General features: G+C 40.5%; 2 protein-coding genes across 2 annotated transcripts; both read right to left on the reverse strand.

Annotated features, from left to right (window-relative positions):
• Positions 1-2,996: 2,996 nt before the first annotated feature.
• On the reverse strand, positions 2,997-3,715 carry LOC149113117 (uncharacterized). The gene has a single exon (XM_089288441.1). It carries the CDS (start codon positions 3,528-3,530, stop codon positions 2,997-2,999), a length of 534 nt encoding a protein of 177 aa, XP_089144567.1. The 5' UTR covers positions 3,531-3,715.
• Positions 3,716-12,919: 9,204 nt separating this feature from the next.
• On the reverse strand, positions 12,920-16,243 carry LOC149113118 (E3 ubiquitin-protein ligase TRIM45-like). Its single transcript, XM_089287916.1, has one exon. It carries the CDS (start codon positions 16,241-16,243, stop codon positions 13,997-13,999), a length of 2,247 nt encoding a protein of 748 aa, XP_089144042.1. The 3' UTR covers positions 12,920-13,996.
• Between the last annotated feature and the right edge of the window lie 97 nt (positions 16,244-16,340).

Consider the following 16,340-nt stretch of genomic DNA (forward strand, 5'->3'; position numbering starts at 1 on the left):
TAACGGCTTAAATAATGGGTCCAGTCAAGTCATTGAGATGGAGAGTGTGCAGGAAGTTTGACTTTACCACCACATTTTGTTGCTCTCTCTGTAACCCCTTCCCTGGCACTAATTTTTTGTGCCCCCTCTCAATCAACTACAAGTCGATTAGCCCTTTACTCATGCTTAAAGAACAAGAAATATACAGTTTTTTTTTTAATTTCTGGATGAGGACTTATCAACTTCTGGTTGGGGTTTAAATGGTTAGGGGCTAATAGACTTGGGGGCTGAATGACTGTTACCGATCCCTGCGCTTGATGTCTTGTTATTCTCGAAAGCCTTAAAGCCAAGTCTCAAAATTGGCCTATTTTAAATGTTGTGGAGGTTCTGCCGACTCAGGTTTGCCCAAGTTAAAGTTAGTTGTCTGGATGAATGACCATTTTACCTGCCTACCTCATTACTAGCACTCAACTACAGGTAACATGGCTCATTTGCCTTCCCTGGGTCTATTCCATAAATTATCTCTCTTAGCAGATGAGTATATGGCAGCCCTATTTTGATATCCAGAGGTATTACAGAGCTTTCTCCCATCACACAAATAAAACTGATGCTTATCACCAGTACAAACTATGCCAAAGCATGTGAGCAACTGCTTTCTTTATTTTCACGGGTCAATAACTTGTAAATGAAATACTAGTAAGGGTTCACATTGAGTCTAAGCCTAACAAATAGTCCATTTTGGACATTCCCATATGCAGAAGCAGAAAAATGATTTCAAATTTGCGAGTTCACATTGGTACTGAACAGTTAAGGATGGAGGTTTCAAAACCTCTGAAATTTATCGCTGTATTATCGAGACATGCAAACCGGTAGTTATTTTCAATGTTGTTGACTGACCTGCAACTGCCTTCAAGTTTCATGATTTAAATTACTCGAAAAAAAGTCTTCACACTCAACATATTACAGGAAAATCATAAAGTAAATGCAGTCTTTCATAAGACAGTAAGTTAAGACGGAAAAAACTTTAGACAGAAAGGCTTGTTTAATGTAAGCTCAAGTTTAATTAAATGTACAACTCTGAACAGTTGAGAATGTTTTAAAGACTTACGTTCGGAGGCTTCGCGATATATCATGATGGCAAACATGAAACAGTTCGACATCGCTCTTTTTCCACAGAAATTAGAGAAGAAGAATTAGTCGGTGCGAAGATGGAAGGCAATCAACCTTGAAATTTCCACAGCAAAATAAAAACTTCAGCTTCGTTCTCTTCCTGAGGGCCTCTTCATATGAGCCGGGTAACCGGGCTGGCTCGGTTACCGGGACGAATTTTGTTGTCTGTTCATATGGGAAATTTCAGCCCGGTCTACCGGAATAAAATCCAAGAAACACAACCAAAATGGTGGAACATAAGCTTGTATCGTTCGCGGCTGTCGCAGCTTTGTGGACTCTTGTAACTTTACTAATAAAGCTAATTCGCCTACTCCTAAAGAGGAAATACATACGAGGCAAAAATGGCTATCTCTAAAACGAGGAACGGGGAATCGAGGAACGGGGAACGGGGAACGGGGAGTCTCTAAAAGAGGGAATCTCTAAAAGAGGGAATCTGTAAAAGAGGGAATCTCTAAAAGGGGGAATCTCTAAAAGGGGGAATCTCTTAAAGGGGGAATCTCTAAAAGAGGGAATCTCTAAAAGGGGGAATCTCTAAAAGGGGGAATCTTTAAAAGGGGGAATCTCTAAAAGGGGGAATCTCTAAAAGGGGGAATCTCTAAAAGGGGGAATCTCTAAAAGGGGGAATCTCTAAAAGGGGGAATCTCTAAAAGGGGGAATCTCTAAAAGGGGGAATCTCTAAAAGGGGGAATCTCTAAAAGGGGGAATCTCTAAAAGGGGGAATCTCTAAAAGGGGGAATCTCTAAAAGGGGGAATCTCTAAAAGGGGGAATCTCTAAAAGGGGGAATCTCTAAAAGGCGGAATCTCTAAAAGGGGGAATCTCTAAAAGGGGGAATCTCTAAAAAGGGAATCTCTTAAAGGGGGAATCTCTAAAAGAGGGAATCTCTAAAAGGGGGAATCTCTAAAAGGGGGAATCTCTAAAAGGGGGAATCTCTAAAAGGGGGAATCTCTAAAAGGGGGAATCTCTAAAAGGGGGAATCTCTAAAAGGGGGAATCTCTAAAAGGGGGAATCTCTAAAAAGGGGAATCTCTTAAAGGGGGAATCTCTAAAAGAGGGAATCTCTAAAAGGGGGAATCTCTAAAAGGGGAAATCTTTAAAAGGGGGAATCTCTAAAAGGGGGAATCTCTAAGAGAGGGTATCTCTAAAAGGGGGAATCTCTTAAAGGGGGAATCTCTAAAAGAGGGAATCTCTAAAAGGGGGAATCTCTAAAAGGGGAAATCTCTAAAAGGGGGAATCTCTAAAAGAGGGAATCTCTAAAAGGGGGAATCTCTAAAAGAGGGAATCTCTAAAAGGGGGAATCTCTAAAAGGGGGAATCTCTAAAAGGGGGAATCTCTAAAAGGGGGAATCTCTAAGAGAGGGTATCTCTAAAAGGGGCAATCTCTAAAAGGGGCAATCTGTAAATTTTTTACACTCCTCACTCCTGATATTACTCTCGTGCTTTTTTTTCCTGTAGGCAAAACGATAATTTAATTTATTCTAAACCACAAAAGCAAATAACAAATTTTCATAACAGTATATTCTTAGTGTTTTCTTAGTGTTTTCCCAGCTCCTACAAATCGATGGCGACTGAACAATATCTGCCTTTATCGTAAATTAAACCAGAGAGCAGGATTTCGTCAAGCACTCCAAAACAACAGAACAAAACTAACAAACCTGGCAACGATATGTGCCTATGTTCTGAGCCCTAAAGGTTCTATCTATATTCTTAGTTCAGGAGTGACGTACAGATCTCGTTTGGATATCTAGCGATCGGCTTTCGCCAAAATCAGTGAGCTTAGATATCACAGGCTCGTGTTTCCACGCGTAAGCTATCTTATTTCGATCCGTCTCCGCACGATAGTGGTGATTGCTAACCAACATACTTTAAGTCCCTGTGCGCTATTCCATTTTTGTGCAAGTAGAGCAGTCCTCCTGCAACATCAGCGGCAATCTTATCCATAAATGCGCCCTCTATTCCATTGCAGTCTTGACTGTCGATAAGGTACATTAACTCGTTTAACGAGCTCAGCTTTCCTTCACCGCCGAAAACTTCAATATCGAAATACACGTACTCTAGCATAATTGCCATGGGGTAATGGCAAACAGCTTTGAACTGGACGATGTTTTCGTGGCGTAGCTGTGACAACAACGTGGCCACTTTGGCAAAAGCTTCAACAAAGCCCGCAGAGGACGAGAGCAGTTTCTTCACTACGACGTCTACTGATTCACGAGCGTTCTGGGAATATTTAGTTCTTAATACGGCACCAAATGAACCTTGTTCGATAACATCTTGTGTGCCGAGGTCATCCCACTTAAAATGTGGAAGACCTTGGAACTTAGCGACCTTTTTCTTTCGAAAAGTAAATGGCAGTGGAACTTTAAATTCCTCTCCACCTGACGGCATGGCGCAAAGAGCGGTCTGGATTAGCAAGGAATCACTGATTATACTGAGCAAATTTCCACCAAAATCTCTGACTAGAACAAATGAATTTCTCTAGGAAGTATTGTGAAAAACTGGCATGAAACTGTCCTTACCACCGATGCGACGCCTTGAATCAAACCTCCCGCGAGCAGTTGGCGATTCATGCATTCATATGGTTTCCCAGGTCGCCCGCGATTCAATTTTTTTGTAACTAGAAAATTATTGTAATGGAGTTTGAAATTTCCTCAATGGAAGATAATCTATATGTCTGTAAACTGACGCTGTAATAAACTTCAGCACATATCGGCAAAATTTTCAAAACGTTAAACAACCTAGGGCTGTCAACAATTGAAATTGAACGCCTCACCAGGTATGTTTTAGCACAGTGAACGATGACAACCGATCTTGTCGCGACATCTTAGCGAAAGTGGTCGCAAAGAACAAGTCCGGATAAAATGTAGGTTAAAATTTGTTCGTCAGCGAATAACAATCCCGTATTGTCGTTTTTCTTTCATCGACCAACGTGTGGAACAAAATGGCATATACATATAAACCTGAGATATATATTCTGACAGATATAACCTGACAGAGATATTCCCTGAGGAGATCAGTTTTTAAACTTGACCTTTGCGCGTTCCTGTGACATTTCCTGTAAAATGACTAGATTGCGGAATGTCAGAGGCAGTAATAACTACTAATAATAAACTTTACCTGGTTTTTAAAAACATTTATTAAAAGGTATTTTATCCTGCGAACAGGCGTTCTAGCGAGAGCGTGTGGAACGGACGAAAAGAAATATTTGCGAGCGAAGGGAAGCCGAGCCGAGCGTTGCAATTTCGTTTCGCAAATTTCCCACTTGAGAGTATGTTCGCAGGCCATAAGCATTGAAGATTCCCACTTTTAAAGATTCTCAGTTGTAATGATTCCCTCTTTTAAAGATTACCGCTTTTAATGATTCCTGCTTTTAATGATTCCCGCTTTTAAAAATTCCCACTTTTAAGGATTCCCGCTTTTAAAGATTTCCGCTTTTAAAGATTCCCGCTTTTAAAGATTCCCGCTTTTAAAGATTCCCCATTTAAAGGATTCCCACTTTTAAAGATTTCCGCCTTTAAAGATTCCCGCTTTTAAAGATTCCCCCTTTTAGAGATCTCCCTTTTACAGATTCTCCCTTTTAGAGATTCCCCCTTTTAGAGATTCCCCCTTTTAGAGATTCCCTCTTTTAGAGATTCCCCCTTTAAGAGATTCCCCCTTTTAGAGATTCCCTCTTTTAGAGATTCCCCCTTTTAGAGATTCCCTCTTTTAGAGATTCCCCCTTTTAGAGATTCCCTCTTTTAGAGATTCCCCCTTTTAGAGATTTCCCCTTTTAGAGATTCCCCCTTTTAGAGATTCCCCCTTTTAGAGATTCCCCGTTCCCCGTTCCCCGTTCCTCGATTCCTCGTTTCCCGTTCCCCGTTTTAGAGATAGCCAGGCAAAAATCATGCCATTTTGGCCGCTATGTCGCGAAAGCGAAGCTATTTCGTCTAAAGAGTTGCGTCCCGGTTGCCCGGGCTGAAGTGTTCATATGGGAAAATTTTCATCCCGGTTACCGAGATCTCGGTCGCAAAACCCGAGATCTCGGTAACTGGGCCAGCCTGGCTTCTCATATGAACACATCGAAAGTTTTACGAAGGAGGGAGTGGCGAGGCGAGATCTCGGAAACCGAGCCAGTCCGGTTGACCGGGCTCATATGAAGAGGCAGTGAGACGGGGAAACCTCTCCAGGCAACCAAGAATGCAACCACGCTCGCCAGGAAAATAGCACAAAGCTGGTCCTTTATTCCCTTAATCCTGATTGTCTCAGAGCTGTCGTTAAAAAATGCTAACAGCGAATAAAAAGTTATCGAATCGAAGGCAAATCCTGAACAAAAGTGGCGGCGAAACATGTTTCGGTTTCCTCGCGTTATTTTCGCGTTATGCGCATGCTCGTTATGGTTCTCAAATGATTGACAGATTTCTTTACTGGGGCGATCATAGGAACCGGAAAAGCGGCGAGATCAAAGGTAGCTGCCAGCCCCCCGTGCTCCTTACCATCTTATGGCAAATGTAAGAAGACACGTTATGGGAATACAAGACCCAATCATCAGAGTTAAAAAGGTTTGACTAAAACCCAAATTCTCTCAACATTATTTAAAGAAATACTGCGGCTCAGTCAGGAGAAATTTGATATCGATCGTTTTCTTTGGACGGTGAAAATCAGTGGCAAGTTTGAATTAAGAGCTGTTGTGGTTTGTCACAGCTGACCTCACTGAAATAGTGAGCTATTTTTAGCTGTCTAAGTGTGCATTTGAAGACCCTCAAGACGTCAACGCTGTCGTTTTCGTTTTAAGCGGTATCTTGTAGGGATCGAAAATAAAGTTAGAGATTCACCCAGGTTGATCTCCTCTAGGACTTTAATTCAAATTTTCCGACAAGCATCCCCGACCTTTTCGTATAGGCCACCCTTCTTCCCCTCCCCACAGCTCGATGCTCGCTAACCGTCAGTGTCTCATGGTTATATACATATGACGTGTAGTTATTTTATTGGTGGAATGAAATGCGTTTTTGTCTGACAAGGATCTTGTGTACCGGTCAACTGATCAACAGTAACGAACTTTTCAGTTAAAGATTGAGAAAGAACAGGAGCCATAATCGGGGACGGAGACCGTAAGCGCGCGCCATTTCTAGTATTGGGGTTGTCCCCATGATATGGGACAATAATTCTATTTTTAGAACAAATTGCGCCATCGCCTACGGCACACGCGCGTACATGCTGCGAGGATTTTTGCGGATGTCGCGCGGGGGAAATGGCCTTCAAAATTCCCGAGATTTTTCATGTTTTTGGCCCACAACGCAACGCGTTTACGTCTGTTGGAATTTTGCTTAAGTATTTTCGTCGTAAGCTGCTCCAGTTTGAGTGAAGTAAGACAGTGTCGAATTTAGGTATGTTCCGCTGTAAGCTTATAGCGGAGCTCCGACGGCCCGAAGGGCCGCCAAGCGGAGCCCCATACTCATATGGGAAAGAAAAGGAAACCCATGAGTTGATTTTCTCATGGTTATCATGGCTAGCGGTATTGCTCGTGGGCGCGTACGCACGACGACGACGACGACGACGGCGACGGCGACGGCGACGGCGGAGTTGCCCAACATGGCGGCCATCCTCCAAATAATAGGTTGACAGAGACATGCAGCCTTGGTTTACCGTGTACTTCCTTGATATTGGACATCCATGTTATGATCAATTGATACCTGTCAATACAAGGTATCCGCTGACCAGTATCACGTGACCATATCGCGGGCTCAGGTTTACAGCTCCTCGAGGTCACGTGTTTTCTTGAAGTTGACCGCTGACCAAGCGCTGGTTATCGATTGGATCGCGGGCTCATATTGGGTTAGCTTGTTGGAAACAGGGCAGGATTGCTCGGAAGCCAGTTTACGCTAACCCAGGATTAAAAGTTAATCGAATTATAACTTTTTCTTCTCTACAAATGTGTTTTGCTGTTTTGTTTTGTGTATATGGTGATTATTAAAACTCAAAACAGAAGGCCAAACAATATACAGAAACCTCACCGCAAAGTTACAAAACTCAAATCAAAATTCTACCTTTTTCTGGGTTAGCTTACTCGGGCTCTGAACAACCCGGCCCAGGAGCTACGCTTTTAGGCTGGCCTAAATCTATATATTATATATCGCTGACCAAGTTGTGTTCCGACAGATGCTTCTTTTACATGAGCTGTACATTACTCCACTTTAAATTTCACGTATGTTGAAGATTAACAGCTCTTCCGTTACACAGCCAAAAATCTAGCTGGATATATTTAGATATAGCAGAGCTTCAAGACTTCATAGTTTCCTAGCTCCTCTTGCCACACGCTTGCGAGCAATTTGTCAGTCTATCGCGACCGAAAAGTAAAACAAAATAATTGCTAGTTTGAGTTTCGCTTGAATTGTAAGCAACGCTTGATGTTTCATCAAGGCCTAATAACTTTACGTCCGTAGATACTGTTCAGTTTTATTCGTGTAAAAATCCAGTAAATTCTCTGTTGCCGATGAATGAGAGCGCCCGCCGATGCGTGTTTTGTACAGTCAGTAAACATGACAAATTGTACTTCCGCCGCACTTTCGTGTGAAAGCGTACATCGAGCTCAAACAATAACTCTATAGTTCTTAAAAATGTTTAAGATTGATAAATGTTTGAGAAAATATTAAAAGCTAAGCTGAAAATATGTGAATAAAGCAGAAATAATCAGCAAAATTACGATGACGCTTTCTTTAATCAACTTGGAATAACGATTTCGATTCTGTTGATCGAGTTATCAAAACTCCTTGTCTATTTTCATTTTCGCAGTGTAAAACTTCACTATACTTATGTTGAAGAAACACACATGATGTTAGTAGCCTTTTTTGCGTTCGTGAAATTTGTTTCAGCATCTCAGTACAAAAGATAACGAAAGAAATCTTTGTCGAGATTTGTTGACAATTGAAAACACCGTGACTCGGACTTGAAAGTGCACGAGCTGCACTATGCAAATGAGCTAATTGTACGCGTCAGACTTTCCTTTCAAAAACTTTTGCAAACTCACCAAACAAGCAGAAACAATAAGAAACCATCAAAACAGGTTTTGGTTATGATGAACCATTGTCTGAGAAACTCACAAATTAACTCAATACCAGAGTAGAGAGTTTCATGTCTTGCTATATTCTTAAGTCAGAACAAACGCAAAAACATACGCGTAAGCTTACAACTAGCGTGAGCAGATCTTATTATTCATTCCCAGCGCGAGATTGAATTCTTGTTTTCGATCCTGAAAAACCCACCTTTTCCGTTAGCTCACAGCATGAAACTACATATAAGCGCCCTGGTTCGTATTCCCTGCCTTATTCCCTGCCATCGCTGTGAAAAATACGCAAGAGAATCTCTCAGCTCTCACTATTTGATCACGCAACGTGACAACATCCACGCGAGAACCCATGACATGTGCGTGAATCCGCGCGGATATATGACGTCAGGATGGCACAATTTGTTCTAAAAATAGAAAAATTGTCCCATATCATAGGTGCGCGCGAATCCCGAGACTTACGGTCTCCGTCCCCGATTATGGCTCCTGGAAAGAAACAAATTAAATGTTTTCAATGGAGTGTTTCTCACTTCCTCCTTCTAGCAATTATCTAGATACGTTCAACCTTTTTGTTTTTTCAGTCTTGTTGCTATGAGAAGACAAATACTCTCCCAGGATATTTAGTGAGAAAGTAAACTTATTTCGCGAAAAATCAAGCAGTCTTGCATCAAACGATCCAGTCAGCTTTAATAATCCTTCATTCCAAGGCTTTATAAACGAGATCGCTGTATATCATACACACAACTTAGGGGCGTACCAACAATACCTTACTAAAGCAGGGACACTAGCGCTGTCATACGTCACTGTTCAAGCGATTCTATTCTTTGGCGGGAAAACAAGGGAAATGTTTACTTGTATGCATTCTGATTGAAACACTGAAGAGAAGACAGAGAAGCCGAAAGCTGGAGAACGCACTTTACATCTACATCTCTACTCAGTTAATTCGGTAAAATCCTTGAGATATCACGCCAACTTTAAAAATCTAAATAAAGATAATACACTGGGATATTAAAAACATAAAAAAATAAATATAAAAACTCTAAATAAAAATAATACAATAAAATATCCAAAAAATTTAAAAATCCAACTAAAACTAATGCCGTGGAATATTAAAAACTCACTTTGATTTAAAGCTATCTACGAACGGTGTATTCCGGCACAATATCCTCACGAAGAGAGTTCCATTCATTGATTGTTCGTGGCAAGAAAGAAAACTTAAAAATATCCTTCTTTGCTCTAGAAACTACAAACTTAAACTGAAGCGGTAAAATCCTGTTGTTGGGATGTATAAACCACCGAGCGTTCCCAAAACTGTATGGAAATGTGAACTATCATCAATCTTTGAGGCTACTATCGCGGTCTCTCGCAACGTGTATTACTTGGGAGACCTAAACGCGGACTTCCTGGACCCGGATAAGCCTCTTAAGGATGGCCGAACTCTGCTGGATTTGTTGGACATTTTCGATCTCCATTGTCTTATAAACAAAGCAATTCGAAAAGCTAGAACTTCAAAAACATTGCTGGATGTTATCCTGACCAACAACAAGAAAACAGCTTTGAACTTTGATGATGTAGATACGTAAATTAGTGATCACTCTCTTGTTTATTGCATTCTCTGATCCAGAGCGCCGATTTTAAGATCGCAAAAGATTTGTTTTCGGAGTCTCAAGTCTTACAGCCAAGAAAAGATGCTGAACGATTTGCATAAAGTCCCGTTTCTTGACGTGATAGAAGTGTTTGACGATGTTGACGACAAGCTGTACGCGTTTAAACAATTGTACTCGGGCATTCTTGATGAACACGCCCCCGTAAAACAAACACACATCAGAGGAAACCAGGTGCCGTACATGACAGAAGATTGGCGCAAGGCAATTAGACATCGCAACAAGTTGTGGAAAATATTCATGCGGGATCGCACAGATTGTAATTACGAGCTGTATAAACGGTAAAGAAACAAATGCATGTCTCTCAGACGGAAAGCGATAAAAGAGCACTTCAAAAAGAAATCGGAAAGTGGGCGTGAGAATCCGCGTGAATTCTGGGATACATTTCACCCCTTCTTAAACAGTAAAACTAAACAAGCAAATGACATAGTTCTTAAGGAAAAGTTCCCATCACAAATAAGAAACAGATTGCGGAGTTGATGAACAATCACTTCGTCAAGGTGGCGGAAAATGCTGATGATGTAAAGGAAAGTGATTTTGGAGAAGACTTCGTGAATCATCCGGGTATTTTGGGAATTCGTAATGCGCAAAGACATGCACCAGAACAGTTTAGCTTCCATCACACGAACATGGTGTTGGTAGAAGAAATGCTTAAACACATGAATACGCGCAAAGCATGTGGGTACGACATGTTACCGCCCGGGCTGATTAAGGATTCTGCTTCTGCGATCGCCAAGCCGCTGACAGTGCTAGTCAACTGCTCTATTGATCAGAGTAGGTGTCCGGCATCTTGGAAGATGGGGCAGATTACACCACTATTCAAAAAGGACGATGAACACGGGCTGGACGATGAACTAAATAAAGCAAATTGCAGGCCGGTTACTGTACTTCCTGCGCTAAATAATATATTTGAAAGGCTCCTGGCAGCGCAACTTGGTGATTTCTATAGCTCGATTCTATCGGACTATATCAGCTCTTATAGGAAATTTCACAGCTGTGAAACTTCCCTACTACGCATGACGGAGGAATGGAGAAGGATGAGAGATCAAGGGGACACTGTGGCAGTTGTATCTATGGACTTTTCAAAGGCGTTTGATGTAATCCAACACTCTCTTCTTCTTGCGAAGCTCAAAGCCTACGGATTGGACCAGGCAAGTTGTGCCCTGATTAAGGACTACCTTTCCTCAAGGAATCAGAGGGTCAAGATAGGGGATACTTTTTCAGAGTGGCTACATGCAAGACGAGGCGTGACTCAGGGAAGCGTCCTCGGTCCCATGTTTTTCAATATTTTCATAAATGACATTTTCCTGTTTGCGGGGATGTTAAGTTAAATGCTTATGCAGACGATCACCAAATATATTCATCGGATAGTGATCCTGTTGCGCTAGATGGGCGCATGGGTAACGCAGTCGAGACAGCAAACCGGTGGTACCGGCAAAATGGAATGTTGGTCAATGAAAGCAAACATCAGGCTTTGATCCTGGGAAAATCGGAACACACCTTCCCGTTTCCTACAAAGGACTCAATTGACACTTTAGGAATGAACATTGATATCAATTTAAATTTTCACAATTACATATCTCTTATTTGCAAAAAAGTCAACAACCAGTTTAATGTAATGCTTAGGTTCAGAAACCTTATTTCCAAAGATATTTTAGTGAAACTGTATAAGGCCTACATACTCCCTCATTTTGATTATTGCTCAACAGTTTGGCGCTTTTGCAGTGCAAACATCAGGGACAAAATAGAAGGTCTTAACAAAAGGATTCTAAGATTCATTCTAAGCGATTTTGAATCGCCTTATAATGTGCTGCTAGACAAGGTAAACTGTCTCCAACTTCATGATCAACGCATCTGTAAATTCCTTACTATTTTGTACAAAAGTCTATTTTTCACTAGCTATCCGGCCTATATGAGAAACATGTTCTCGTTCCGTTCTACTTCATACAACACGCGTGGAAACTATATACTGCAAATGCTCGAACCTAAAACTACAACTTTTGGTCTCCACTCCTTTACTTATCTGGCAACAAAAGAATGGAATTCTCTACCCAATTTTATAACGTTATGTAACTTCTCAGACTTCAAAAAGCACATCAGTAAAGCCAATTCATGAAACATGTAAATGACAATTTTATAATTAGTTAATATAAGTCAACTGTAAATATGTAAATAGCAATTTCTATTTTAATTTTTCGTTATCAAATATTTTGTTCCCAAAAATATTAGCTTCTCAAGCTACTCTGAAATTCGAGCTTAAATAAAGTTTATGTATGTATGTATGCGTGTATGTATGTATGTAAGCGTGACTCCCAGGGGTTCTACTTTCATTATTTGGTTTTAGGTTGGCTTCTACTGAAAAATCCGTCAGATTGCTCTTTTGTTTGGATAAGTGTCATACTCTTTTTGTATCTAGCCTTTCCCAAAATGGCTCTTCGGCGTTAACTTCCTGTGGGACAGTATCCGCCGTGACAACGAAAAGCATTGTAGCATTGCTTCCAAGAAGAAAACTTGGCGGAGCACAATACCGAGCTACACAGAAAGAAACATAAAACGCTTTAAGAACGGCGCCACTTTATCTAACTTATTGTCATTGATTTCCTTTTGCGAGCCCAGTTCTCCACGTCTGATTTTAGCGCTAACGGAAAAACAGAAACCCTGCAGAATATGAAAATAGTGCTCGTTCGTCCTGCCGACCCGCTTAGAGTAGCGTGCAAGAGATCTGTAGGGAGGGAAAGGTTAACGTATACTGCTTTGAAGTGTATCTTCTCTATCTGAACACAACAAAGAGATAAAGTTATGGTTCGACCTGGGCTCGTGTTAACAGGAAGCTGAAACGTAATCATGTATCAAATGACCACGTAACTTATCATGTATTTCGTTTTCATGGCTCCAAAACAAGTTTTTTCAATTTATAACGCAGTCACAAAAGAACAGAGTTAAATACGATGAAACCTTATTAAACAAGCTTATTCGGCCCATTCTACTGGAGAATCTATGAACCTCTCTTTACGATCTCTAACAATTTTTTTTCACATAATAAACTAAAAAGTAAACTCAAAGCAAAGAGAGACTTTCCTGAACTCACACTTTGTTTATTTACATTATCAAGGTAAATGAAGATTTTACAATTATTTCATATCAAAAGCTATTCACTGCTCCTCATCATTGCTAACAGCTCTTTCTACAAAACGTTTCATCATTAAAGCAGTTAACTTTAAAGTCCCAATAAACTAAAGCTAAAAATACAAACTTTAAAAACATGTATTTTAACCTACAGATACAGTCGAACCCCGTTTTCTCAAACACCGTCAGGACCACACTGAGTGTTCCTATAATTCAGGTGTCTGTCTTAAACTGGTCAAGTTAAGAAAAAATGTTGGAGCTAGGAACTAAAATCAATTTCCATAAGGCTCAAGGTGTCCGTATTTTAAAGCGGTCATTCGTAAAGTGGGGTTTAACTGTAGCACTGCAGCTAACAAATACTGCTATTGAGTATAAGGAAAATACAAACGTCAAGGCAATTAGTAACTGGGTAAGTTCATTGAAGCAATGTTCATTGTACTACATATTTTTCAGTACATAACTGACTGTCAATAACCTGCTAATTATAAAAACAACATAAAGATAATTAAATGTCAACGACTATAGTAAATTTGAGAAACAAAATGTTTCTTCTTTAAATTAAGAAAAGGCAAATCCCCTAAACAGCCCTTTCTCCTATAGGGGAGGTTCTTATTACAACAATTAATCCATAAAGTGGTTTTATTACTTTCTTATTTTGCTAGTCACTCTATTATATAATATAACCACTGGTAAAGTAAACAAAAAAAGAAACGTTTTTTCTTGTCCTTCAAAATAATTCATACAATACAACTTAAGAGATGTACGTATTATTCCCATCCAACTGCAAGCCACACAAATTTGTTTTTGTCACCCGCCCACCCGTCCCACCTAACCCCAAAACAATTATAGAACAGTTCAACCGATACAGAGCCACACCACAAGAAATTGGGTGAACACTGCATCTCTAACGTTTTACCACAGAAAATAATTCCACATATTAAAAAAACTGCAAACTAAAATAAATTTTGAATTTTGAATTTTGAATTAATGTCCTAGAGTTTCTCTTTTTTCATAAAGTACATTGCTCACTCCAGTATCTGGATGCGATTGTTATTCTCATCACTCACAACAATTCGGCCATTACTGAGAACTGCTACAGACCGTGGGCTATTGAATTCTCCTAAATTACTGCCCTTTGTTCCAAACTTGCCAACAAACTTTCCACTGAGTTCAAATACTTGTATTCTATTATTACCTGAATCACAGACCATCAGGTGTCCTGACTTGTTTACTGACAAACAACAAGGATACTTAAACTCGCCGTCCCCTCCACCCTCCTTTCCAAACTTGTACTGAAAGTCTCCATTACAATTAAAAACCATTATACAGTGTTCATTGCAGTCTGACACTATGAGATATCTATCACACTGAACACAGTGAATAGGATAAGTAAAAAAAGCCCGCCCACCTATCTTCATTAGAAACTTGCCATCAGGAGAAAAGATCTTAATCATGTTGTTACCTGCATCAGCAACAATGATGTTTCCATCACTGTCTACAGATAAACCACAAGGATCAGAGAGCTGACTATCAAGGCTTCCTTGCCCACCAAACATACCCACGTACTCACCCTCCCCACTGAAAATCTGGATCCTATGGTTATCCTCGTCTGCTACGAAAATATTTCCATTTGTATGAAACGTTATTCCCACAGGATACTTAAATTTGCCCGCTTTGTTACCTTGCCGACCAAACGATCTTAAGTATTTTCCATCACTCTTGAAGATTTGAACTCTGTGGTTCCCAAAATCAGTTACAGCTATCTCGTCCCTGGCATTCACTGCCACCCTCCAGGGATTCATAAACATTCCAACAGACGAACCTTCTTTTCCAAAAGATAAAACAGGTCTTAACTGAAATAATTTCACATCAATAGAAAAAGGACTATCAAGAATGTGTTTGCCGTTTACCTTTACTGTCACTTTGTATTTGCCTTGATCTTTGGGTGAATAGCTGATTTTGTAGCTTCCATCCTTATTGTCATTTATTCGCACTTCCGTCGCGCATTCTCGTCCTTGTTCGTCCCTGATCTCTACCGATACACGGTCATGTTTATTGTAACACTGCTCTCCCTCTGTGTTTTTAGTGGTCAGAACAAACTGTGCGTCAACTCCAACAGTTCCTTCTTCGAGTCCTTTGCCCACAGCGACAGATTGACTAGCTTCAGTTTGCTGCAGTGTTTTCAGTGTTCCGATTTCTTCGGTGTTGACAGTTTTCAACATCTTTTGATTTGGCACGAAATCCAACGTCGGAAGATCTTTCAGGTCACGCTCAGTTGGCTTAGTAGTTTGATCAACTCCTTCCAATATTGTTTGTAATGACTTTTTCACTTGAACGACTTCAGCGTTTGCACTTCGTGTCAAAACTTTATCAGCTTTATCCAACGTTGATTTGATCACCTCTATTTGATTCTCGATTTCGGTCTTTTGCGTTGTTAGACTTTCCAGTGATTTCTCTGTTTGGTCCTCCACCGCTGCAAAAATAGTTTGCTTCTTCGCTTCAATATTAGCAATTAAATTGTCAACAGTCCTCTGAACGTCTCTCTTCACCTCTTCGCCTCGTTGTATAATCTTCGCGTAGTCTTCATTCAGTTTACTAACAGCAATCAGCTTTGCTTGTAAATTACGCTTCTGTGTTTCAATCATTGATTTCATTTCAATCTTTTGTCTTTCAGCTTCGTCTTCTATGTGCTCCAAAGCATGACCAGGATGATCCATCAAAACACAAAATTGGCAAACGGTCATTTCACAGTTCTTACAAAAGAACTTCAGCTCTTCGTTCTCGTGCCGTTGCTTTGCACAGAACACAGGTCGCTTGAGCACATCCTCATAGTCCTTGTCTTGAAAGTCTTTCAGCGCCAGAACACGGTGATCTTTATTGTTTCGCATGATGTTGTGGCCTGTTACACACTCCTCACAATAAAATATGCAACACTGAAAACAGTAAGAAGTCTCGGAGCTTTTCTTCTCGCAGTTTCCACATCTTACTTGACTACTTCTGCACTCTTTGATTGCCACTACATCAATCAAGCCATTCAGATAAAAACTGGTTGGAAGATCTTTCAGATCGCCACTTTCAGGTACTCTGCTAACGGCTTGACAATTTGGGCATCTGATGGTGTCGCGGCCATTGCTCGTCCTATGCCATTGTTTCAAGCAATGCAGACAGAAACTGTGTAAGCATGGCAGATGTTTTGGATCGGTAAATATGTCGGAACACACCGAGCAAGACACTTCTTCACGGAGATTATGGAGCAACGTTTTCATATCCATGTCGTGTTCAGAAACAAAGGTTTTCGCGGAACTCAACTCGAAACCATGAAGTCTTGTTACTTTCTTTTTTTAGCTCTTCTTGGAATCGTGATTGTTT

Source organism: Orbicella faveolata, unplaced genomic scaffold (genome assembly GCF_042242905.1).
Source record: "Orbicella faveolata isolate gen_17 unplaced genomic scaffold, um_ofav_v1 contig_15, whole genome shotgun sequence".
NCBI lineage: Eukaryota > Metazoa > Cnidaria > Anthozoa > Scleractinia > Merulinidae > Orbicella > Orbicella faveolata.